Source organism: Camelina sativa, chromosome 20 (assembly GCF_030686135.1).
Source record: "Camelina sativa cultivar CO46 ecotype springtype chromosome 20, ASM3068613v1".
Taxonomy (NCBI): domain Eukaryota; kingdom Viridiplantae; phylum Streptophyta; class Magnoliopsida; order Brassicales; family Brassicaceae; genus Camelina; species Camelina sativa.
The window spans coordinates 28,074,925-28,101,123 of record NC_141899.1 but is presented as its reverse complement, the minus strand read 5'-3'; the positions used below and the strand labels follow the sequence as shown (position 1 = coordinate 28,101,123).

At 34.2% G+C, this 26,199-nt stretch overlaps 5 protein-coding genes across 9 annotated transcripts; 4 read left to right on the top strand and 1 right to left on the bottom strand.

Annotated features, from left to right (window-relative positions):
- The first annotated feature begins 1,957 nt into the window (after positions 1–1,957).
- On the top strand, positions 1,958–3,982 carry LOC104771429 (cold-regulated protein 27). 4 transcript variants are annotated; one of them, XM_010495947.3, is made up of 5 exons: positions 1,958–2,395; positions 2,828–3,013; positions 3,098–3,398; positions 3,482–3,588; positions 3,671–3,982. In XM_010495947.3, the coding sequence occupies exons 1-5, from the start codon at positions 2,288–2,290 to the stop codon at positions 3,725–3,727; spliced, it is 759 nt and encodes a 252-aa protein (XP_010494249.1). In that variant the 5' UTR covers positions 1,958–2,287; the 3' UTR covers positions 3,728–3,982. The 4 variants fall into 4 exon arrangements, with proteins under 4 accessions (XP_010494249.1, XP_010494250.1, XP_010494252.1 ...); XM_010495948.3 differs by having other exon boundaries at positions 2,038–2,395; positions 3,485–3,588; XM_010495950.3 differs by having other exon boundaries at positions 2,131–2,395; positions 3,128–3,398; positions 3,485–3,588.
- A 1,517-nt stretch (positions 3,983–5,499) lies between these two features.
- On the top strand, positions 5,500–7,056 carry LOC104771428 (sterol carrier protein 2). The gene is made up of 4 exons (XM_010495946.3): positions 5,500–5,876; positions 5,963–6,023; positions 6,334–6,436; positions 6,757–7,056. Exons 1-4 carry the CDS (start codon positions 5,751–5,753, stop codon positions 6,836–6,838), a joined length of 372 nt encoding a protein of 123 aa, XP_010494248.1. The 5' UTR covers positions 5,500–5,750; the 3' UTR covers positions 6,839–7,056.
- A 22-nt stretch (positions 7,057–7,078) lies between these two features.
- LOC104771427 (protein WEAK CHLOROPLAST MOVEMENT UNDER BLUE LIGHT-like 3) lies at positions 7,079–10,151 on the bottom strand. Its single transcript, XM_010495945.3, has 3 exons — positions 9,723–10,151; positions 9,091–9,616; positions 7,079–9,001 (listed from the first exon to the last, which is right to left on the bottom strand). The coding sequence occupies exons 2-3, from the start codon at positions 9,580–9,582 to the stop codon at positions 7,244–7,246; spliced, it is 2,250 nt and encodes a 749-aa protein (XP_010494247.2). The 5' UTR covers positions 9,583–9,616; positions 9,723–10,151; the 3' UTR covers positions 7,079–7,243.
- Positions 10,152–16,379: 6,228 nt separating this feature from the next.
- Positions 16,380–20,848, top strand: LOC104771426 (phosphatidate phosphatase PAH2). Of its 2 annotated transcripts, none has more exons than XM_010495944.2 (11): positions 16,380–17,678; positions 17,798–18,455; positions 18,562–19,076; positions 19,176–19,249; positions 19,348–19,432; positions 19,538–19,624; positions 19,704–19,776; positions 19,862–19,905; positions 19,988–20,116; positions 20,384–20,482; positions 20,570–20,848. In XM_010495944.2, exons 1-11 carry the CDS (start codon positions 16,728–16,730, stop codon positions 20,618–20,620), a joined length of 2,766 nt encoding a protein of 921 aa, XP_010494246.2. In that variant the 5' UTR covers positions 16,380–16,727; the 3' UTR covers positions 20,621–20,848. The 2 variants fall into 2 exon arrangements, with proteins under 2 accessions (XP_010494246.2, XP_010494245.2); XM_010495943.2 differs by having other exon boundaries at positions 18,562–19,091.
- Positions 20,849–21,072: 224 nt separating this feature from the next.
- LOC104771425 (uncharacterized) lies at positions 21,073–23,204 on the top strand. Its single transcript, XM_010495942.3, has 3 exons — positions 21,073–21,745; positions 21,844–22,029; positions 22,578–23,204. Exons 1-3 carry the CDS (start codon positions 21,317–21,319, stop codon positions 22,929–22,931), a joined length of 969 nt encoding a protein of 322 aa, XP_010494244.1. The 5' UTR covers positions 21,073–21,316; the 3' UTR covers positions 22,932–23,204.
- Positions 23,205–26,199: the final 2,995 nt, after the last annotated feature.

Sequence of the window (26,199 nt, the reverse complement as noted above, 5' to 3'; positions counted from 1 at the left end):
ACCTTAATTCTTCTTTAATTTGCTAATCTTGAACCATTATTGTTGATCTTTTCTACAGAAAAACTCATCTGAAGAAAGCCTTTTGAATTTTATAGTCTATTCACTATTGTGTTCGGGCATCTTTATTGGGAGAACAGTTATGGATGTTCTTAGAGTAAAAATATTATGAAAATAATGTAAGATCATTAGTTTAGATCTTTTGTTAAGAAGTTTGTTATTGGGAAAACATGTTTAAGATCATAAGATTTAATAATATAATAATCTTAAACATATTACATTTAGAAAAACTTTAAAAATAACATTTAAATTGCAAACTTATAAAACTTTTACTAAAATTCAAAATAAAATACCAAATTTTTATGATACAAAAAAACATTAAAGATAAAAGAAAACATATATATTACTTAATTAAAGCACACAAACATTTTATTTAATTAATACATAGTTTAATGTCCAAATTTATTCCATATATTCTCAATTAAATCCTCTTTTAATTTGTGAAAAATTGTTTGCAAAAAATTGTATCCATTCACAGCTTGCCACGTCAGCTTAGAACTGAGCCAAGATCAGTTATACATCAAAAACTAAAAAAGTGTTCTATGCGCACTGTTCAATATATTTATTATTTTATTGGGCTAAGAACACCCAAACTGTTCTGCCAATGCATAAACAAATGTGAGAAATCTCTCTGGACTTTTTGTTTTATTTGATGACTAAAAGTGACTACATACTGTTCATAGGAGATTTATAAATATTTTAAGTTATATTACTATAACATCTAATATATTTTAAAATTAAGCTATCATTAAACAATTTTTGTTAATTGTTTAAGTTAAAATGATGAGATTTAAGAGGAAAATATTTTGAAAATATAACATAAAAGTAGATATATTTCCCTATATATATATATATATTTTTTTTTTTTTCAAATATAAACCTAAAAGTTAAACACTTTTTTCTGTATTTTTTTTCTTCATTTTCATTTCATCATTTAATGTTAAAAAGTTAACATCAAATTATGTTATATATTAGATTTAAAAATTTATTTTGCTGACGAGTGGAGTATTGTTCTATAATTTTTTCGTTCTTTTTATTAGTTTAAAATAAATTATTCACATGAATTTTTATTAAGTTAGTTTGCAAGTTCAATTTACATAAGATTATAGGAACACCTTGGAGTTGTCAAATAGTGTTTTACTTATCTGTGCATATGGATGTAAATTAAATAAATTCTCTTTTAATGATTTATAATATATCAGTATTTTAATGATTGCATCGATATCTTACATATTATTTTTTTTGTCAAAATAGTTCAAATCAATCTATCATACATGTACAAAAAAAAACATTCATACAATAATCTGTAGTTAAGAATTAGGGTCAAGTAAGTAATATCATAACTGTAGTCTGTATTGGTTCAATTGTAAGTTTTTGAATATTTATAAAATTATCTAATATTTACTCTTGCATGTTAGAGTAAATTATTTTCATCTAAAAGAATTATTTATATCTTAGATGATTATTGTGTAAGTGTGAGTAATTTTACATGTGTATAGGTAATTTTAAATTTTTAATACAAATATTTTTTAAATGCCTAAATAGGTATATTATATATTCAACCCGAAATTTATAAGAGAACAAAAATCACGTATTCCGTCTAAACTAAATGATATATTAAGAAATCATGAAAATCTTTATCTAATGAATAAGCCACATTCATTAAAAACTAAAATGTCCAAAAGGGACATGAATAAGTCAAGTTATTGCTATTTTCGTAATCATAGTTAATCTCATATAGCATGTGATACAATTATTCTAATAGAAAATAGAAAAGTGAATCTCATCTATAAACAAATGCTTAATATAAAAACTTCTGCATAAATATCTAAGAATGAGCTGCCAACTTCTCATTGGATAAAATAATGATTAAAAAACAAGAAAAAAAGTCAGAGATGTTAAACCAAAAGCAACAACAAAATAAAAAATGAAAAGGGAATAATCAAAGAGAATAGGACGGTGCGAAGATATTTTGCAGTTGGCAGAAAATATCTGCGATATTTTTTTACGTGTTTGAAATATCTAAACGGAAAAAAAAAAGAAAAGCTTCATTCCGCCAAATTGACCGGTGATGACGTGGCAACTTTACCCACGTGTAAAAGCGTCTACAACTGTATCGTTCTTTTGATATTTTTTTCACCTTCTTCATCTTCTCTTTCTCTCTGATATTTATTTTTTTTTTCATTTTCTTCTTCTCCTTCTCTCTCTCTCTCTCCACAAAGATAAGCCAATGGTTGGTGATTACAGAGGACGCTATAGTAGCCGTCGTTGCTCCGACGACTCTGACGATTCTTCCGACGATGCTTCTTCCGTGGAGGGAGAGACTACTTCGTCCATGGTATACATCATATTATATCTCACTTTTTTTTTTTTTATCTTTCATTATTATGATTGCATGTCTGTTTTTCTTCGCCGGAATCTGAATCGCCGTCGTATTCGTTGTTCAGATCTGAATTTTACAGCGTTTTTAATGGGGGTATTACGTTTTTTGACGGAATTAGTTTGGTTTCTGTTAATTATTGTGGAACATATGTTTGGAATTTGTTCGATTTACACAGTCTTGTTGATGAATTTGGCATTGGATAACGAAGTAGTTACTTGATTTTGATGTTCATGCTTCATTATAGAGATAATTAGATGGTTTTAGATTAGATGTTTTACAAAGAATCTTGATTTGTGTACTCGTGTGATGACAAATTTGTGACAAACTCGTTTTTTTTTTTGTAATTAAGTAATTAACTGATGAGTTTCTGTTAAATCTTTGTTGCAGTACTCTGCGGGGAAAGAGTATATGGATACCGAATGGACTAATGAGAAGCATAGTTTATATCTTAAATCTATGGAAACTTCATTCGTAGATCAGTTATATAGTTCCCTTGGTGCTCTCGGTAAGAAGGACAACGTATCCGAATCCACGAGGTTCGGCAGCAGCGGTAGGATACCGTCTCAAGAACAGGTATGAGACATTGTTTTTCTTTTTTATAGCTGAAGTTGTAATATCACTTTTCATTGAAATTTTTTATCTTTTCTATATGGTTAGTTCAAGGTTCTTCATGATGGTTTCTGGCAGAAGATTAATGTGAAACAACCTGAGCATCGGAGTAACGGAAGACACGGTGGTGGTTCTCATGAGTTCCTTAGGAGTCCATGGATCAAGCATTATAAACCTTTAGTTAAGACACAAATTCGGGTAACGGGTGAAGGTAGTTCCGAGCTCGAAAGTCAAGTGGTCAGCTCAAATGGGAAGACAGTAATGGTCATATGCAGCTCTGGTTCAGCCTCAAGTCTCAAACAGATATGCTCTCATTTGCGTGACCACGACCAAATCAGCATTGGAGAAGGTATTAATTTATTAGAATGAGTCTTATTCCTCTGTTTAGATATGTGGTTTCTATTCTAATTTTTTTCTTGTGATGTTTTAAAGCAGAGGTATCGGATCAGAACTTTGTCAATGAAGGAACAAAAGGCGAAACTGGAAGTTCGAAGAAGATGAAGACTGTGATGAGCGGAGGATCATCGAGTACCGATCAGGTAACTTCTCCCTCCATTACTAGAGTTTTGATCATATCACTGAATGTGATGAGTTATTGATCCGAATTGTTCCTTGGCGTAGGTTGTTCCACTCAATAAACTCCTGGAACATGACATAAATTTGAAGTCTGTTTCCTGAGAAGTCAGATCGTGAAGCTTTTATGAGGAGAATTTTGTAATGTATATACTTGCATAACTTATAAGTCAAATTTACTATCCTTTTAGTTACAAGTGTTTTCATCATTATATCCCTTACTATAAAATATATATTTGCTCAAGTGTGAGTGGATTCATTTGTAATTTGTATTCTAAAACCTTAGAACGACCTCAAATTAGTTTTTGATGGTTTAGTGGTTGTTACCTCTATATATAAAAGTTCCATAATTTCCTTTTATGTTCCACAATTTAGGCTTGGCCTAACCAAAATTAACAGGAACCGAAGGGCCAAACCAAACATCACCTATGGTTCTTGGTTCAGTGGTTACTTTTACTAAGTGTTTTGGGTTTCAATGGCTATTTTTGTTTTTTTTCGGTTAAATCGGACAGTTTGGGCTCAAAACGAGTCGTGGGATCTAAATTTTGACTTGTATTTTGACGCAAAATTAATAAATTAAAAAAATTAAAAAACGCAAAATGATCTGTATTTTGACTTGCATACAGGAGAACCATTAAAAAATTAAAAACGCAAAATGATCTGTATTTTGACTTGCATACGGAAGATTAACCATTGAAGAGTTAAAAAAAAAAACACAAAACGCCCTAGAAGTTTCTGATTGTGTGTGGTGCATGTTTATTCTAGCTTCGTTGAAGTCTTTAGTACCAAACCCTTACTCCCCTCCCTCCCCTGTGTTGATGGCATTTGAATCCATGTTAAACGTTGATTGATCCAACAGATCACACCAAATAACTAGATATCTCATATCTGAAATTTGCTTTTCATTCTAAGAATTACCATGAATAACAAAAGTTTAACAATGCTTATAAAAAAAAACATATGTTTAACAACAGTATGATATTTAATATATCAAAATCCTTAACATTGAGAATATATGATATTTATGCTTTATTTGATAATTATTTAGCACACAGAAAAATATTACCGTAAAACCTCTATAAATTAATAATGTTGGGACCATGACATTTTATTAATTTATAGTGATATTAATTTATCTATAAATTAATATTTATTATTTTATAATGTAAATTAATAATTATTAATTTATATATATATATTAATTGTTTAAATTCTTAAAAATTATTAGTTGAGAAAATTTTAACAAAAGAAGATTAGACTTTCGGATTTTATAAATTTTATGGTTTTAGAATTGAATTTGTAAATTATAGAAAGCATTATTGACTATAAGTTACAAATATTATAAACAATATCAATTATACACATAACATACATAAATTTAAATTTATGGATAATATTAATAGTCATATTTTAATAGCCTATAAAACTATCAAAATAAAAATGATGCATATCTAGAAGTTTGAAAACTTTTTTTAAAAATTAGCTATTTTTATGACATGTTAGATAGTATTTTATATAAATATAGTTTGAAAATACAACATAACAATTTTTTATATATGAGGTCTTGGAAAAAATCAAAACTATAAAGCATACATTGTTATCAGTATATGCTTTATATATATATATATGAAAATTACATGATTATTAATTTATGATATTATTGGGACCATATTTTACAAGGGAATTTCAGAAAAATTATTATCTTATTATCTTATCGAATTTTGCTATTTTTTACACTGACCCGATTTGGGACCAACAAAATTTATAATTTATAGTGTTTATTAATTTATAAAGTATTAATTTATAGAGGTTTTACTATACTATGTTTTGAACAAAAATAAAACCATTTAGGCATTTACAGTACTCTGATTTTTTTTGTTCTTTTTGGTCAAAACAATTTACTCTGCTAAATCTCCCAAAATAGAAATAAACAAATATATATCAATACAGAGTAAGGTGCGAGAACAAGCGAATAGGGAAGCGTGCCATTCTCTAACAAAAAATCTCAATCTTTCCATACTTATCGATCACGTCATCTCCTTTGTCTCTCACTACCAAACTCCATCCTTAAAAATCCCACCTTTTCACCTTCTTCTTCTCCAATTTCACTCCACTGCCTTCAACAAAAATGGCGAAAACCCAACTCAAATCTGACGCAATCATGGACATGATGAAGGAACATCTCTCTTCCGACGCCGGTAAAGAGGTCACAGAGAAGATCGGACTCGTTTATCAGATCAACATCGCTCCAAAGGTTGGTCCTTTTTGTTCAGAGACCTCTTTCATCGTTCTTCCTCTGTTTTGCTTTTGTGTTGATTGTGAAAGATTTGGAATTTTCAGAAATTAGGGTTTGAAGAGGTTACTTACATCGTCGATCTGAAGAAAGGCGAAGTCACCAAAGGTTAGCTCTTTCTTGTTGATTATGAGTAATTGGGTACATAAATATTTCATATTTACACCCAAAGGTTAGCTCTTTGTTGAGATTATGGCAAATTTGGGAATTCAAATCGGAGAATCTTGAGTATTTGATTTTAGACAAAAGTGAGAATTATGGCAATTGGGAATTTAGAAAAAGAGGTTGGATTTTTTATTGTTGATTGTGGCAATTGGGAATTGAAATGAAGAGAATCTGAGGTTTTGGTTTTAGGCAAAAGTGATAAGTAATTGATTTTTTGACTTTTGCGTTTGTGGTTGGATCTTTTGAAAATTAGGGAAATATGAAGGAGGGAAAGTGGATGCTACGTTTTCCTTCAAGGATGATGATTTTGTCAAAGTTGCTACTGGGAAGATGAATCCTCAGATTGCTTTCATTAGGTTTGTTCTTATCATTCCTCTATATCTCTTATGCTCTCTCTCCATTACACAAAATCTACCATTACTGACAACAAACTCAAGCATCCTCCAAAGCTTTATCTTCTGTCTGAACCACAATCTACCATTACAAGCTCTTGTGTAACTAAGATTTGGTTCAATAAGTTGATCTCTGAATCCCGGAATATGTCAGTATAAGTTTTGTTAGCAGTTTTATCTTCTGTCTGAACCACGAAATCCACTGTTAAAAGCTTTTGTGTGAATTTGATTTGGTTCAAGAAGATGATCTCTGAATCCTGTGAATGTTGAATATGTTGATGCAGGGGTGCGATGAAGATCAAGGGTAGTCTCAGTGCAGCGCAGAAATTCACACCCGACATCTTCCCAAAGCCTTCAAAGTTGTGAACACCAAAAAGAAGTGGTATTGCAGCAACCCCTAAACTCAAAGCTCAATTTATGTCTTCAAAGGGTTGGCTTTTTTATTAGAGAGGTGGAATTTTTAAAACCTATGGTAAAGCACTAGTCAGAAATAAAGTTCTTTCAAGTATCTTTGTATTCTCTTTTATATTTGGAACAAAAAATTGGTATTGGCTTTTAATAATATGAATCTTTGTCTTTGAAAATTTTCTACACTTTGGTGGCAAGTGTGTATCAATCAATACCTTTATTTCCTATAAGTGAATACAACAAACACATACAGAAATGTAATGCTAGACTCATCTCAAGGAGTCTGTATTGTTTTGTTGGTGTAAGAAGAAAAGAACAAACCAAATATTTTGAAGAAAACGAGAAAAAGGTATGCAACATTTTTTACTTGTGACTGTGAGACTTCTTTCTTGACAAGAACATGAAAACCTTTGGAAACAAAGATAGCTTCTTCTTCTTCTTCTTTGTTTCAGGGGTCAGATTATTATTATTATTGTTAGTACCTGCTCCAGTGTAGTTGCTGCTGCTTCCTTGTTCACCAAATGCAAATGATTTTGACTGTCCGAATCCATTCTCGGTGCTTGACCTCGTCGGGCTTTTCTCAGGCTCACGGCCTTCGTCTGTCCTCCTCTTCCCATTATCCGACCTCCATTTTCTCAACTCTTGCTCCATACCCAACTTCTCATCTCTAGCCTTGTCGGCTTTTCCCATAGCCTCTTTAAGCTCTTCTTTTGTTACGCTCATTTCTCTATTCACTTCCTCTAGTTTCTCCAAGATTCTTGACTCTTCCTCTTTAGCCACCTCTATTTGGGAGACGATCTCTGATAGCTTTGTGTTTGCCTCCTCCTCTGACTTATGTGCCTGCTTGCTTAGCTCATAGTATTCCTCTACGGAAATTATAATGCTTCTTGGTGATTCATTAATATCCTCGAATCTCTGAGAAGATTCAGTCTCTTGCAGAGCTTTTATAGCAGCCAAGGCCAACTTCTCTGAAGCCCTAGCAGCTTCCATTTCCTTTTTCGCCTCGGTTAACCGACTCTCTAGCGTAGACATTCCTCTTTTTGCTTGTTCAGACAATTCCTTCGCCATTGTAAGCTCATCTCTCGCAGCTGTAGCATATGACTTTGCATCCTCTGCCTCTTTTGTCGCCAGCTCCAACTTCGTTGCTGTTTCCACCAACTCCTCTCTTGCATCTTCATCGTTTTTCCTGGCCAGAACCGCACTTGCTCTCTGCTTAGTTTCTGCTAGATCCTGTCTCTCTCGTTCAAGCTCGGACTGTAATGATCCAGCGATTATCTTCAATGTTTTCACCTCGGAAGCTGCTTTCTCAATGTTGGATTTGACTTCTTCGAGCTCTCTTCTTGCAGAATCAACCGCAGCATGAATGTCATTATTACTACTCTCCTTTTCCATCAACAGATTACCGCTTGAGTTTTCGGTGAGAGCCGCTAATTCAGTTTTGAGATCATGCTGAAGAGCAGAAGCAGTCTCAAGCTTAGCTTTCACATCATATGCCGCTCGAACCTCTTGGTTAAGCCTATCGATATCATCTTCCACCATCTTCAGTTCCTTTTCCCAATTGTAAACATCTTGGTCCCGAGCCATTGCTGCGCTAAATCTCATCTCTTCAGCTTCAAGATGTGCAGTGTGTCCTGATTCCAACAACTCCTTGGTTGCAATCAGCTCTATACTCAAACCATCCATCGTCCTCTCAATCTCTTTAGCTTCCATAACAGCAATATCAGCTTTCTCCCTAGCTAAATCTTTTTCCTTCAACATTTCTTCATATTCGTTACTAACCATTTCAATCTCTTCTCTCACGGATCGTAGCTCACAAGTAGCCGAGACTTGCCTCTCTTTAGCAACATCGAGCTGCGCTTTGACAGCAACACTTGCCTCATTAGCTACACCTTGCTCCATCTCCTCAACACGCATCTGCGCGAGCTCCGAATCCTGTTTCGCTTGTTGCTCTTCCTTTTCCGCTTTCTCTAACTCGAGTTTAAGCTCCTCAATGAGTCCCTTTGTGTTCTCTAACTCGTTCAACGCATTGTGTTTTGCCTCTTCAGCTAACTCAACTTCTCTCTTGCACTCAGGCATAGCTTCTTGTATCTTCTCAAGCTCTTCATCAACCATCTTCCGTCTCTGAGACACAAATCAAGAACATACCAAAATCAAGATCTCTCATATAAACAAAAAAAATGAAGAAAGAACAAAAGCTCAAATTGTAAAACCTCTATTGTCTGAATCTTATGAGCTTTCCAATCTGTGATCCCACCAAACTTAGAAACTGCGTCCTTAACCGAATCAAAAGGCGAAGCTGTATCGATAACACCAACGGGAGAACCGAAACGAGGCGATTCGACGGATCTCGGATACACAAAAGCTCGAGGAGAAGCAGGAACTCGCAAACGAGGCGAAGCAGGCAATATCCTAGCATCTTCGATGACATCGGTTCTTGAATCTTCAGAAAACGAATCTTGATGACTTATCATCACCCTCGGTGCGACATAAACCTTAGGAGGAGGAGCCTCGTTGATTGGACTTGATTCACAATCTTGAAACGGGTTCTGATGTGAATCTTCATCGTCAAAGGTCAAGAAGTCGATGCCATTGAAAGAGGTGGAGATTCTCGTTGGAGCTTCTTCTTCATCATCATCTCCACCTTCACCAATGGCGTTTAGAAATACATTAAGGTCGTCTGAATCTTTGTCATCGCCCAACATTATTGTAACTCTCTATCAGACAATTTTGTTGTTCCTGTTTATACATGGTCAAAAGCTCAATTCGTGTTTATCGCATTTTCTTGTTCAAATAGATTCATTAAGTCAATGAGAGCATGGATTTTTTCGGACAAAACACATACCTTAAATCCGACAAATGCAAAGACGAAGCTTCAAAAGAGAAACAAAAGAAACAAAAAGAGAAACAATCATCAGCTTGCGATGTGACCTGACCTGCGCATTGGAAAATAGAAAGAGAGATGAACGGCCAATAACCCACGGGCATGAAAACACACACGCGCCCTCTCTCTCTCTCTCTCTTTTTCTCCCCTTTTCCTCCTGTTTGTTCATCACCATAAAAACATATTTCATTTAACAAAAAATGATTTTTTAATATTTTATGAACATATATAATGACTAAGTCAGGTCTCATGCAATTTATATTCTTCAAATTTATATAAAATTTTATTTATAAGAATTTATATAATTGATGCATGTACAGTATTATTATGAATGAAAAATCATTGGAGTAATTGATGTTTAGTGATACGAAGGGTTCTTCTCTCTCTCACATAACCTCATCAACCATCCTCGCCGTCCTAAATCCGAATTTTTCTCCACCATTGCCGATTTTTCATTTTTCGTATATACAGTTTTTTGTAAAACAATTTTTTTTTAATATGTTACATGCTAATTTCAGTTTTCTCAGTAAACATGATTTTCTGTAAAAGAAATTTTTTTCTACAAATATCACGTTGTTTATATGATACACCTTATTTGTCACAATCATACGAAAATTATTTTCATTTCAAGAAACAAAAATAGATCATATCTTTGCAACTTGACAATTACAAACATAACTTATCTCTAATTCTTGTTGATGATGGATAAAGTTTCTCAAAGTACTACACATGTTCATACCTTTTGGTTACCAATAGCTGAACTGGGTGCAAAATTATGCTGATCAATTCTCATTTATCACTAATGCTTTTCTTTTTTTAACAACAAATATGAAAAGATTGACTCAAACGAGCCAATTGGGAGAAGAACTGAGTAACCACGTGCGGTTGAGTATGAACTTTTCGTACTAATCGATCCACAAGCACATTTGCATTCTTTGAGATCAAAGTCAACGAGAAACTAGAGAATTCCTCCATATCCACTTTTATGTCGTCGAGATAAGCAGAGAAAGCCAGCCATTCGGACGATGAAAACACCATCTTCCCAAAATCTGAGCAGTATGTGAGAAAAACTATATCCCTCAAATCATGTCCTATCATACATCGCAAAGCCCAAACAAAGGTTTTGACCTCAGCGTGAATTGGTGAGAGATTTCACTGAAAATTTGAGGCGCCCATGAGCGGAGAGAAGCCTTGGGACAACATACACACCCAGCCTGCACTTGCAAACTTGTATGTGTCCTTCCAAGAACCGTCAACAAAACAACGAAATCCGGTATAAATAGTAGGGAGAGAACTCCTCCCCTCGCCAACCTAGGGCCATAAATCGTTGGAACCGTAACACCCTCCTCCTCCTCAACTTGAGCTGCAAACCAGGCCGTTGCCTCACTGGCTGCCAACCATGCCACCTCTGCCGACCGTTCCACCTCATTTTTGAATACCTTCGCATTTCCTAACTTTCCAAATATACCACATAATTCAAAGAAAAAGAAAAGCTATAATCCACTAATGCTTTTCTGTTATATGAATATATGATCGATGTAATAATTAATGACAATTTGGATCTCCATTGATCGATATTTCAATGGGTTGAGCCCACCTAGATAATGTAAGATAATGTAATAGAAAATACTTAAGACATAAGCGTATTGTATAGCCACGGTCCCACTATAATAGTAATAGAAAGAGCTTTAAAAAGTTTTAATTTATGAACATGATAAAAAAAATCACAGTGACTAGTTAACCCGTAATCTAGAGTATGTCAACCATTTGCTCTGTCTAGGAAGAACAGACATCAGACTTCGATGCATCGCTATATATTTGTAGGCGTTGTAATCAAACCTTTCAGATTTACATTAACCATCACCAATGTTAAGTTGACTAAAAGATAGTTTTGAACCAACGAAAATGACTAGAGATATTCTCTGGAAGCTCAAAGACACTTATTAATTCTAGCCAATATAGAGTACACTTCGTAGAGTTAAAGATTGCCCTAGATGTGGAGCAGAGGAGAAAACTATAAATCATATGCTATTTGAATGTCCCCAGCACGTCAAGTATGGGCCTTATCGACAATCTCTTCCCATCCTATGGTGTTCCCTTCATCTTCTCTATATAGCAACCTCGATTTTCTATATGGGCGTGGTAGAGACTTTGGTGCTATTGATCAAAACTTGAGAACGTTCCCTTGGATGATGTGGTACATTTGGAAGGCAAGAAACAAGAAAGTTTTTGAATAATATATCTGAGTCTTCGCAAGATACTCTAGAGAAAGCCATCCAAGAAGAAGAAGTGTGGAGAAGAGCAAACAATAGAGACATACCATCAGGGTTAGTAGAAGCGGGCATATCGACCCAAATCCCACAAGATTGCCTTGTATGTTTTATAGACGGATCTTGGCATGCAGAAGTGGATAGGAGTGGACACGGCTGGATTGCTTCTTTCGGTGCTAGATTCTTGCACATGGGGCTTAAAGGTTCGCGTAGAAGCCTATCCCCCTTACATGCGGAGTTAGACACCCTTGTTTGGGCTATGGAGTGCCTTCTGGTCTTGAACTTAGATAAAGTACTCTTTGCTACGGATTGTTTAGACCTCCTAACGATGACGTCTAATATTGAAGATTGGCCGACCTTTTCATCAGAATTGAAGAATTTTATTAATTTGAGAGATAGATTTGCTAACTTTAGTATTAGATATATTCCTCGAGAGGATAATATCCGTGCCGATAAACTTGCGAAATGTGCAAGAACACGAGGTTTCTGTTTTTCCTATGTAAGCTTGTCGGAACCTAATTGGCTCTCTCTCGAAGAAGTCGTCTCCAATAACTTAATATATGGGGTTTGATTGTCAAAAAAAAAAAAAAAAAAAAAAAAGAGTACACTTCTTATAATCTTATAAGACAACTTTTTCCCCACTACTAGCTGTATCTTATATATACTGAACCCCCCGAGAGTCGAGCATACCATTTATGATGTATTCAATATGGTTCTCATGATCAACAAACGTGCCAAGAATGGCTAGTTGATCATTCTAGTCGTTAACCCATTGAGATACATATTAATAAGAGAAAATTATAAATAAAGGAGCTTTTTCCAAAAAATTTGGCTATCTACACTTTTTTTTAAGATTGTCAATTGTGACGAAAATACCCCTACTAATAGAAATAGTGAAGTTTTGAAAAATTTGAACCAATAAACAAACAGAAAACCCATGTTTATATACAATTGTTAAAAAAAAATTTGAAAAAAAAATGTTTTGGGTGTCAAAAATCAGTTTGTAAATTGCTGATTTCTGGTCTAAATTGTTTAGAATAGACTTTCTACGATTTTTTCTCTTTCTGAAACATTTAGATTGTTCATTCTACAGTTATTACATGTTCTAAGAAGTTTAGACGGAAAATTTGTTCTAAAAATTTCAGAACCTGAATTTTGTATGTTCTACAAAATTAAGAATATGTATTCTACGTTTTTCTTCATTCTACATCAATTCAGAATTCGTTTTCTACGTTTTACCCTATATACTAAAAGAAGTAGAAGATATATCATAGAAATTTTTAGAATTTGTAATCTGTAAACCTTAGAATACCCTAAAATATAAAGAAAATAAATTAAATAAGGAAAGTGAATAATTTTAAATATTTTTTAAATATTCTTAATTTATGGTTAAGATTTCGTAATTATTGTTTAGATTTGTTCTAATACATTTTAGAATGCGTATTCTAAATTATCTAGAAGATAAACAAATTAAGAAAAATCGACATTATACCTTAACGTGATCGATCACCATCTCTTCCACCTTCCACAAAGCTTTCACTTACCTGTTTATGATGCAAATCTATGTTACTTGTGGTGTATGGACACTGGATGCCAAGAAGAAGTGGAGATTTATTGATGATGAAGAAAAACGTGCTAGATTACTGACTTTGCAACCCACTACATCTCTTGAAGAGTTGAAGGTTATGGTTTCAGAAGACTACGAAATAGAGCAAAATATGTTTGATGTGGAATTCAGTTATCTACCCACAGAGGTTAAAGTTGATTGTCCTCCTGTTGTTGTGACAAATGATAGAGGTATGAAAAATTTTCTTGCATATCTGAAAAAGATAAACATGATTCGGTTGTGTGTTACTTTCAAAAGAGTAGTTGATGAAGGTGATAGGAGTAAAGTCCAGTTCGATCTGAATAAGTTCCCAGTTGATAGTAGCGATGGTTGTAATGTGGAAGTTGATGTGGGAAAATCAGTAGGTGTTATTTCAAGGAATTCACCAAAGCCGACTAATGATGTATTAGAAAAGCGTACTGATGCTAATCTTGTTGATGCTGCTGGTTTTAAGTTGGAAGATTCAATGGTAAAAAAGGGTGAATATTTCAGCAGTAAGGAAGCTTTACAGGCTACTATGGAAATGTATGCAATGAAATATAACTGCGACTACAGGATTACAAAATCTGATAAGAGATGGTGGTGTATACGCTGCATTGATAGTGTTTGTAACTGGCGTCTCCAGGCTGAGTGTTTACAAGCGTCTACATATTTCAAAATCAACAAGTTTGTGGGTAACCATACATGTGCCCCTTCAAAAAAAACTCATTTTGTAGGACTCCATCTACAAGAACAATTGGACATCTCATTAAGCAAAGCTATGAGGGTATGAAGGAAGGTCCTAAACCGAATGATATAGTTAATATTATTCGTTCAAGGTACGGCTGCGAGCTAACATATCACCAAGCTTGGGAGTCTCGGGAGTATGCAGTTAACGAAGTTAGAGGAATTCCTGAGAAAAGTTATGCTAAGATTCCAAAATACTTGCACATGCTACAAGAAGCGAATCCTGGTACGTTCACAAAACAACGTTACAATCTGTTGCTGCTACAAGTGTGGATACGCTTCAATCAACACCGTAATCACTCATATCTAAGCTCATATCACCCTACTTAGAATCAAACAAACTAAGAAAAAGAAAAAACGAAGAACTTTATATGAAAAAGAGATTTATGCAAACGTTTTCACTAACCTTATCGTTCAAAAAAAGTGTTCACACATGTTTCGATCATCACTCTTGTTCTTGTTAACTAGCTTTATCGATCTTGTTTCATCAACCCTGGTACACAATTTTTACTTTAAAGTCAATAGAATACTAAAAATAAAACAAACGAAGAGCTTCAACTTCATCATATTCACATTATTAAGTAAAATCATTAAAAAAATTTGTATAAAACTTATATTTACACAAATCTGGACTGAAATCGATTTTTAAAATAATGACATAAGCTAATGAAACTAAGACATCATAATAATCAACATGCAAAAAAATCAAGAATTATTTGGTCAAAATGCAAAACGGATCTAAACTTATATTTACACAAATCTGGGTTGAAATCAAGTAATAAAATTTACATAATCTCAAGAAACTAATACATCAAAATAATCGACATGCAAAAAAAAAAAAGAATTCTACATACCCAATACTTGAAGAGATGAACCGATGGTGAAGACGGAGAGAAGGTGAGATGGAGAGGCGGTGAGAGACGATGGTGAGAACCAGACAACAGAGAAAGACGGCGGACAGCGAAAGGAAAAGATATGGTGAAGATGGAGAGACGGTGAGACGGCGGACGGCGAAACGATGGTGAGAACCAGATGACGGAGAGAGACGGCGGAAGGCGAAACAAGGTTTTGTTTCGATTAAAATTTTTTTTAACTCTTTGTCAATTTTTTGTATTCTCAATTGTAAGTTTAGACCCAAATAAGGCCCACTCGATTTCAAAATAAGACCCAACAAAAGCAAATAGTTTGTTCAAACTGTTTTCTTAATTTCAGTTAATAAAAATCAACAAATTATATCTGAAAATATTATTTAGGGTATTATTGACTTTTTTAACCCCTAAAACTTATTTGACCGAACTTTTATAAAAAAAGTGTAGATGGCCAAATTTTTGGAAAAATATCTTTTATTTATAATTTTCCCTATTAATAACTCATTTTATTAACTTTTAGGCTTTGGTTCACTGCTTAATTGAAGTGTTATAATTTCCTGCTCGTGGTGTATTTGATGCATTTTCTTCTATTCATTTCATAAATTAGATTAAGATCCTACGCAGCAACTTAGATATGTTATAAGTCCGGTCTGACCATCGACGTTAAACTGTTCATAAGGTGCCAAGGCAACCAAAACCAACACAATTGTCAACTCGTTCGAGAACCTTTGGTTCTAAATATGTTTAATTTTCAAGATAAAAATAGCAAAAGTTATTGGAATTCATGCATAGGTCATAAATACTTTTGCAGGATTTAATCTTTGGTGTGATAGTGTTTGGTCTCGATGAATTTGCCACTAGACTACTACGGTCACTTCAACGCAATATCTTAGATCTCAAAAATCAAATGTTACTAGAATGTGATAAATTTTAGCATAACAAAATCCAATGCATGTATTAAATCTTTTTACTCGATTTAATAAAAAAATTTGGATACTCATTTTAGATTATTCAAAATCAAAACTCCCCCAAAATCCAATGTTTTTAGATTGTATTAATTTTAACATATCAAAATTTGGCTAAATACATTGTCACATAATCACAACTTGGTCTAAACATTAACTAATAAAAACTGCATTTTTCTTTTGGGTCAACATTGAGTTGTTTCTAAATAATAAAATTGACTAAGGAAGAAGAAGAAGGGTGTGGAATTGGATCACTACGAAACGAACCCCACCGAAACAAAATAATGTCCGGCGGCAAGAATTAATGAATGAATGATCAATCTGGTTGGTCTCTGTCTCCTCTCCATCTTTCTTACAGAAGAATATACCTTTTTTGCTTCTTCCTTAAAAAAAAAGCCCATTCTATTTCTTCTCTTCTCTGTTCAAAGTTTAGATTTTTACAGCATGATTGATCGATCCGTATCATAAAGTTTCCAAATTTGTGTTCAAGATCGTGGATTTCGTTGACTTGTCGATCTGGGTTTGTGGAAATGAATGCCGTCGGTAGGATCGGAAGCTACATCTACCGCGGCGTAGGTACGGTTTCAGGTCCGTTTCATCCATTTGGTGGTGCGATCGACATTATCGTCGTCGAGCAACCTGATGGGACGTTCAAATCGTCTCCTTGGTATGTCCGATTCGGGAAATTTCAAGGGGTTTTGAAGAATAGGAGGAATTTGATCAAGATCGATGTCAATGGCGTTGATTCAGGTTTCAATATGTATTTGGCTCATACAGGTCAAGCTTATTTCCTTAGAGAAGTTGAAGATGTTGTTGGTGAATCTGAGAGTGGTGAGGTTTATACTTTGTCTTCTGGTGATGAGGCTGACACGTCCAAGACTAGTGATGATGTTGTTGTTGATAAGCTTAAGATTCCGCTCAAGTCTAGGAGTTGTAACTATGATTCTGCTAGTCCTCGTACTGGTAATGCCAAGATTGTTGGCAAGCCTGGGATTTTGGGGTTTGTGTTTGGTGGGAGATCTGTTAGTCAGGATAGTGGTGTTAGTTCCATGGAGAGAGCTGAGATCGCTGCTGATCTCTTGGAGGTTAATTGGTCTACTAATATCGATACGCGTAAGTCTTTCAAAGGTAAATCTTCTGATTCTTTGGATGGAAAAGACAATGCTGACACTAGTACTAGTGGCAAATCTTGTGTTGTTGGGGATGGAATAAATGAGGGTAACTCGGAAATTTTAGTTGATAGCGATTCGATATTGGAGACTCCTCTTGTTGCATCTCCTACATTGCGGTTTCTTGATGAGAAAGAGCAGGATTTTCGTGAAAGCACCAATGTCGAAGATTATTGTGAAGAGACTGCATCAAGTGCTCTTGTTGTTGAAAATGGTTTATGTGAATCGTCGAGTATGGTGTTCTCTATTACTAGTGAAGGGAGTGGAAACGAAGATATCTTTGTCGAACCAAGAACCGAGACGCTTGCACTGGTTAGTTACTACTACTTTTAATTAATCTCATTTTCTTTGCAATGCTAGAAGAATAGCTTTGGAAGTAAATTAAGATAATGCATGAGACTCATGTATTGTATAAATTGTATCTCCACTAGGATTCTGTTACTGGATGCGATCTGGATTCTAAGCAAGAACTGTTAGGTGCTCCTGAATCTGTGGAAATTGTCACACTGGGTTCAGCTGACCAAGCGGATTTGCAGAGCATTGGCCCTTCTCAAGAAGGAAGCAGCACTGGCTCCCCCGTTCAAGATGAAAATAAAATCACCTTAGAAGGCATGCCTCAGTCAACAAGTGGAGAAAGGATCCTGCAACCAGAGAGAGAGGATGAACAGTTTTCCTTTAGCGATCTTGGTGAATGTAAACCTGGTGGGAGTAGTTCTGGAGGGTCAAGTTTGCCAGATTCTATAAAAGTTGATGGGAAAGAGAGTTGTGATAAAAATGAAATTAGTCCTGAAAACGGCGTGGAGAACTCAAAGGGCTTGTCAGAGCCGATTAACATAGAGAGAAAAAAGGATACAGATGAGATGGAGCGGTTAGTAGGATCATTACCGATTATGCGGCTTGTCAACAAGGATGATATGGGTGATTGTGCTTCTCAGCCTGTGAGCCAGTCATATGACCCATGTTTCAAAACATCAAAGTTAGATTTGGGAGAAAATGAGTCGAGCACTGGGGGTTTAGATGCAGAAAAAGCTGTTGAGGGTAGCCCAAGCTTAAAGGCGTTTAAACATGTTATTGCTAATCCCCAAGTAGGTAAGAAGATATAACTTGTTAACTGTCTTACTTTTCACTCTGCTGAAATTGTTTGATTGATATGAATTATAATGCTATAGTCTAACTTTGTTATCTCCACTCTCAGTCGAGCTCTCTCTGTGCAAGCACTTATTAAGTGAAGGAATGGGAGTAGAAGCGGCTTCCCAGGCCTTCAATTCCGAGAAACTGGATATAGAAAAGTTTGCTTCTTTAGGCCCATCGATTTTGGAGAATGATAAGCTTATAGTGAAGATTGGTGGCTGCTATTTTCCGTGGGATGCCGCAGCTCCTATTATCTTAGGAGTGGTTTCATTTGGGACTGCCCAAGTATTTGAACCCAAGGGCATGATAGCTGTTGACCAGAATGAGAAACCTGGTGATGGCTTAGCTCAAGACAGTGGAAGCTGGAAGCTTTGGCCTTTCTCTCTCAGAAGATCAAGAAACGATACTGAGGCTTCTTCTTCCGGGGACGCAGCTGGAACTGAGGAGAAACAAGAGAAGTCGTCACCAATACCAGTGAAAAAGACGGTTAGGGCACTAACTCCAACTTCTGAACAATTGGCTTCGCTAGATCTGAAAGAAGGAATGAATACCGTGACTTTTACGTTCTCCACCAATATTGTGGGTACCCAACAGGTCATTCTTTTCCTTTAGTACGATATGTTTGTCATATTAATGGAGAAGATTATTTACGGTGTTCACAACTCTATAAATTAACAGGTAGACGCAAGGATTTACTTATGGAAATGGAATTCTCGCATAGTTGTTTCTGATGTAGATGGTACCATCACAAGGTAAAGCACCTTTGGTTTTTCTATTACGTTTTCAGCCAAGTCCAGGACCTGTTTCTAATTTCCATATTTTCTCTGATTTGTCTTTATGTTTGTCGTAGATCGGATGTCTTAGGCCAGTTTATGCCTTTGGTTGGTATAGATTGGTCACAAACAGGTGTTACACATTTGTTTTCGGCTGTAAAGGTCTGTTATCTGTGCTTTACTTGTTCTTATCTTTATAAATGGTAACAGCATGAACAATAATGGGGCAAAGGCAAAGATTCATTTTCTCTCATTACATATCTACAGGAAAATGGCTATCAGTTGATATTTTTAAGTGCACGTGCGATTTCTCAAGCCTCAGTTACAAGACAATTTCTAGTTAATCTGAAGCAGGTAATTAAACACAATGCATTCCAACCAACTGATAAGAAATCGACCGTACTCTTGTTAATCTTATTAAGTAAATTACCAGGACGGAAAAGCATTGCCGGATGGGCCTGTTGTTATCTCTCCTGACGGTCTATTCCCTTCGTTGTTTCGGGAAGGTAATGTGTTTCCTCTGCAACATATCGTATAGATCTCATAATTTGTTGATCTCATAATTTGTTGATCTCAAAATTTTCTCTCCAGTGATTAGAAGAGCACCTCATGAATTCAAGATTGCTTGCTTAGAGGTTAGCTCTATGCGGTTTCTATATCTTTTAAACTCCCATGCCCTCTCAAATATGTTTAACTCTTTTTTTCCAAAATTTACAGGAAATAAGGGGCTTGTTTCCTCCTGAACACAACCCATTCTATGCTGGTTTTGGAAACAGAGACACGGATGAGATTAGCTACCTTAAAGTTGGAATCCCCCGGGGGAAGATCTTCATTATTAACCCGAAGGTACACATTCTTAAAATGGGACATACATTAGCAAAAAAAAGAAGATGAATTAGCAACATATGGTGGGAACAAACTATGCTCTTAGGCTGCAAGGACTCGACTGTTTGTTTGTGTTTGCATGTTATACTAGGTTTTTGTTTTTCAAAGGAAACCATAAGTTTTAGTAAGTTTGCATTTGTTTTTCCAAAATGCAAAAGAGCTCATGTGTTTGCAAACGCAAAGTTTGGCCTTTTAAGCAAATTGTAACCTTGCTTGTGAGAATTGCAGGGAGAAGTAGCTGTGAATCGTAGGATTGATACAAGATCATACACAAATCTTCATGCTCTTGTCAACGGAATGTTCCCAGCTACGACCTCTTCAGAACCGGTATAGATATATGTCGAGCTATAGTTTGTTTACTTCATCAAAAGATGTTTACACTGCAGCAGATTCTGATGAAGTTTAATAAAACAGGAGGATTTTAACACATGGAACTTCTGGAAACTACCTCCTCCAAGTATGTGATGATGACGATGATGAACTGTCTTGAAGAAAATGCAGATTAGTTGATAGAGATAACAACAATTGGTGGCCTGGTGTAGTGTTTTTTCTTTTATCTACAAAGTAATTTTTGGTTCTTTGTTTTTTTTTTCTGATCACACTGGTTCTATATCACAGGTTACGATGTATGCGCAGTTATATTTGTATATATAAAATATATATATTAAAAATGTTGGAAAATGTTGAATTAAACATTTTGGAATTTAAGAGGAATCATAATTATAGATGAACAACACATAATAAATAGTTTTGACTTTGTCACTATCTTGACTGCACTAAAAGATATGGTTGGTAAAAGTTTTGTTGAGTTGCATTGCTTTTGGCGGAAACCAATGAACTTGTCTCACTCAGAAGTAGATTAGCTAACGCCAATAGAAAAAGTATGCTTATAAGCTTTGGAATTGATATATACTCCTACAGTGAAAATGCTTAATTCAAAAGTATTTTGCTATAAGTTACTCAAATTTTGGTTATGACAGAATAATATGCGACCATGATGCTCTAACCCGGCGTTACAATAATTTACAAACCAGTGGGCAATTTGGCCCTCGAATCCACTCATTATTGACTAATCATTCAATATATAAATACACACACATCATCATCACATAACAAAGCCTTCTCATCTTCTGCTTCTTCAACTTCCATTTGAATCTCAAGATGCACGCCAAGACCGATTCGGAGGTGACAAGCCTCTCGGCTTCATCTCCTACTAGATCTCCCCGTCGTCCAGCCTACTTCGTCCAATCTCCGTCGCGTGACTCTCACGATGGAGAGAAGACAGCAACATCATTCCACTCAACACCTGTACTCACCAGCCCGATGGGATCTCCACCGCATTCTCACTCTTCATCGAGCCGCTTCTCCAAGATCAACGGCTCAAAACGCAAGGGTCACGCTGGAGAAAAACAGTTTGCTAGGATTGAAGAAGAAGGTCTTCTTGATGATGGTGGAGACAGACAACAAGAAGCTTTGCCTCGTCGATGCTATGTCTTAGCCTTCATTGTTGGGTTCTCTTTGCTCTTTGCTTTCTTCTCGTTGATTCTTTATGCTGCTGCTAAACCTCAGAAACCTAAGATCTCTGTTAAGGTTAGTTAAAGATCTAGAGTTGACTTAGTAGATCGAAATCAGATCGGATATGTTCAGATCTAGAGTGGTGTTTAAGTTTGTGGAATTGAATTTTGCAGAGTATAACGTTCGAGCAACTTAAGGTTCAAGCTGGACAAGATGCGAGAGGTATAGGAACTGATATGATCACGATGAACGCGACGCTGAGAATGTTGTACCGTAACACTGGTACTTTCTTTGGTGTTCATGTCACGTCTTCTCCGATTGATCTTAGTTTTTCTCAGATCACTATTGGTTCTGGCACTGTAAGTTCAAAATCTGAAACTCCTTTAAAATGTGTTTAATACATGTTCATCAATGTTGGTCTTGTTGCTATCACCAGATGCTCTTTGTTCTTTTTTTTTTTTTTTTTTTTTTTTCTTTGGTTTTTAAAATTGTATAACCGAACTTTTTTTTGGTTTGGTTTGTGAAAAGTTTGGGGTCGGTCGAGTTTTTGGTTTGTCTTAGATCAATGTTGTCGGTGGCTATGATTGTCACATGGGGTTGATCAGGAGTGCACTATTAGGTAGTTTTATTTGTGCGTTTAAAATATGTATAACCGACAAAAATCGGATTTTGCTTGGATCATTTCGCTTTCGCTTTTGATAAAAATATTTAAAAATGTACATATTTTTTAGTATAATAAAAATGTTTTTGTTGGTATGTGTTTAAAAGTATTGAAAAGTATGATCTAATGTGGTTGGACTAAGTTCATTCTTGCTTTATTTACATAAACATGTTCTTACCGTTTGGTCTTACAATATATAAAGTTTTGATTACCTACCTCCAATTTTGACCTTTATTCTTTTTGTAGATTAAGAAATTTTATCAGTCAAGAAAAAGCCAAAGAACAGTGGTGGTGAATGTACTTGGAGACAAGACTCCTCTCTATGGAAGTGGCTCAACCTTAGTCCCACCACCACCTCCTGCACCAATTCCAACAAAACCCAAGAAGAAGAAAGGGCCCATCGTGATCGTCGAACCACCAGCGCCTCCTGCACCAGTACCTATGAGGCTAAACTTCACCGTTAGATCTCGGGCTTACGTGTTGGGGAAGTTAGTTCAACCCAAGTTCTACAAGAGAATCGTGTGTTTGATTAATTTCGAACACAAGAAACTCAGCAAACATATTCCCCTAACGAATAATTGCACTGTCACATCTATTTAAAAGAAGAAAAAGAAAATACACATGAAAGTGCGAGCAACGTCGTATGGGGTAGTGTGCTTATACATGTGACAAGGTAGTGCGTTTCCGGTCTATACAAAGAAGATGAATCATCATCATCAGTGGGTTTTATAAATCTATTTTGTGTGATCTGAGGGCTTTTTGTTAATGATATAGTAAACGAGATGATTTCTTTTTTTTTTTTTGGTTCTTTAAGGCAAAATATCAATCTCCTTTATAATATTTCTTATCTATATATAAGTTTTCTCTGTGCTATATACCGTGTAGCCTATACACAAGATACAATTTTTACTTATTTTTATTTATATATTTATATTTGTGGACCAAACAAATTCTTTATAACCATATATTAACCACATTAATGACTCATTGATCGGTAACTCAATCTTGAGATAAACTTATTTTTTTTTTCTTTTTTCATTAAATAATTTATATTAATTTAGAAAATCATTGTGCTCATAGTTTACAATTCAAAATGGAGGATTTAGACAATCAATATAAAAGCTAGAATGTATGCCTCCCTATTGAGCTACTTTGTTATAATAACGATTTACATATGTAAAACAAATTTCCATAAAATTTGTTGTCCAATATTTGTATTATGATAGATTCTTTCAAGAGATGGATAGATAGCCTATTGTTTATGCTGTTGATTAAGACCTCTATCTTTCACAATAGACATTATAGTGAAACCTCGAATCCATGTTTGCTACATTGATGAGAGTAATTTTTGTGCCTCTACCTCTAACAGCGATTCTATGATATTTAAACGGTATGAAACCCAAGCTTTTGTTGTGATAGTTCTCGAATAACCAATCCACCATTTGCTTGGTATATTTATATGTCAAGCTTGCATCAAAATTACATTTCGTCTATGAAAAGGGAGGTTGTGGCCATGATGGTGTTAAATTCGTCAGTAAAGAGGTAATTAAGTACTCATTATCTCGGGAGAAGATAAAAACAAACTCTTGATTTTGAGAGAGAACAAAATAGGTGATTTCAATAGATAAAATAGCGTGGACAGTTACTGCAACTTTCACAATTAGGAAATCAGCCATATCAAATCCGACTAGATTATATATTTTTATGTTGTTCAATACTACTTTTGCCAATAAAATGATATAAGTTGATGTAATTAGCGTTTACACATAATCGTAGTAATACTATATCAACTTAGTAAGTTGATATAGTTTTTCTAGTGTTACACATAATCGTAGTAAGTTGATATAGTTTTTTTTTTTTTTTTTTGTGCAACTGTTGATATAGTTTTTCTAGTGTTATACATAATCGTAGTAAGTTGATAAAGTATTACTTTTGTTTGAATTTGACAGTTATTCATTGCGAATAATTTTTCTATATCCACATAAAAACTAGTGGAAACAATCTTAGAAGTTATGTTTTTCAAGCTTTCTATTTAGAGCTACTAGGAGTTTGTAGCCACGCTAGCTTAATTATATAATTCTTTTTGTTGAAATACACTTATGTGTTTTTTCTATTTGATTTTGGTACAATGCATAAATTTAAAAATTTGATACAGCACCTCACATTTTAATATGAAATCATAACTGAAAATCATACTATAAGTTATGCATTAACTACATTTCTTCACAAATGTATTTTCAAACATACTATAAATTATAATCATAACTTCCATAATCTAGTTATTTACAAAATATACTATTATTCATCACATCTCATCCTATAAATAATAAATATTTCATTATCTCACTCTAACATTCTCTTCCACTATATCTCAAATCCTAAAGATACAAAGTCAACTGAAATATCATTGTAATAGATTAATTCTATGTTTTAATTTCATAGACTATATGAAATATAGCTTACACTGTTTTCAATTTTATTTTCTCTCTAATGTGTTACTAAAGTATATGCTTTATTGAATTATCATATTTTACAAAGGGACATTTTTGAAAATGCATCTTTTTTCGTACCCCTTTTTTAAAATACCTTTCTATGTTGACCATTTTTAAAACTACCTATTTTTATGTACAAAATAACCAAATTACCTTTTCTTTGAGTGATGACAAGAATGTACAGTCATCAAAATCAAAATACATTTCCCGCCAAAAAATAAAAAATTTCCCGCCAAAAAATGAAAAATCTTCCCCAAAAAAAAAAATTTCTCACCAAAATCGAAAAAATTTCCCGCCAATTTTTTTAAAATTTATACCTTATAAAAACATTGTAAACGCTTTTAAACACCTTGTAAATGCTTTTACAAGTTGTTTTAAAACATTTTTAAAAACCTTGTAAAAACGTTTACAAGGTGTTTAAAAACCTTTTAAAAACCATGTAAGCACTTTTACAAGGTGTTTAAAAACTTTTTAAAAACCTTGTAAACGCTTTTAAAATTAAAAACATTTTCTAAATCTTTTGAAAACCTTTTAAAAACCTTGTAAAAGCGTTTACAAGTTATAAAAACCTTGTAAAAGCGTTTACAAGGTTTTTAAACACCTAGTAAACGCTTTTAAAAAAACATACAAGGTGTTTAAAAACCTTTTAAATAACATTTTGAAAACCTTTTAAAAACCTTATAAAAACCTTGTAAAAGCCTTTTAAAAACCTTTTAAAACTCTTTTAAAAATCTTGTAAAAGTGTTTACACGATGTTTGTAAGGTTTTTATAAGATTTATACCTTATAAAACCTTTTAAAAACCTTGTAAATTTTTTTGTCGGAAGTTTTTATCAAGATTATTTTTTTCGAAAATTTTTTAGCGGGAAAATATGTCGAAAATTTTTTTGGCGGGAAAATTTAGTTTTTTTTTATTGAATAAAATAATTTTCATCTAAAAGTAAAATGGTCATTAAAAATTAAAGGAGGGCAAAAATAAAAATAACCAAAATAGAGGGTATTTTTAAAAAGGGATACATCAAAAAGGGTATTTTTAACAAATTCTCTTTTACAAAAGTATATGGGAAAACTAATGTCTTCTACCAAAGCTCATGACGTTCGTTGTTTGTAATTTAGAAAAATTCTTTGGGTAATCATGGTCAAATCATAGATAGCAAAAAAAAATCGATAGAGGTAAAATACATCTCTCAATTTAAGAGTTTATGTTGGATTGAAAAAATAACTTAACACATTTGTATTAAATGCATGACATATGAGTCTTCCCTAACCGTATAATTAAGTAGGCTGAAAAATTATTCCCTGCGTAAAGGTCCCGCCCCTGAAATCAAAGAGATTTTTGTTTTTGCGGGTATTGCCACTCGACTTAATTACGACTAC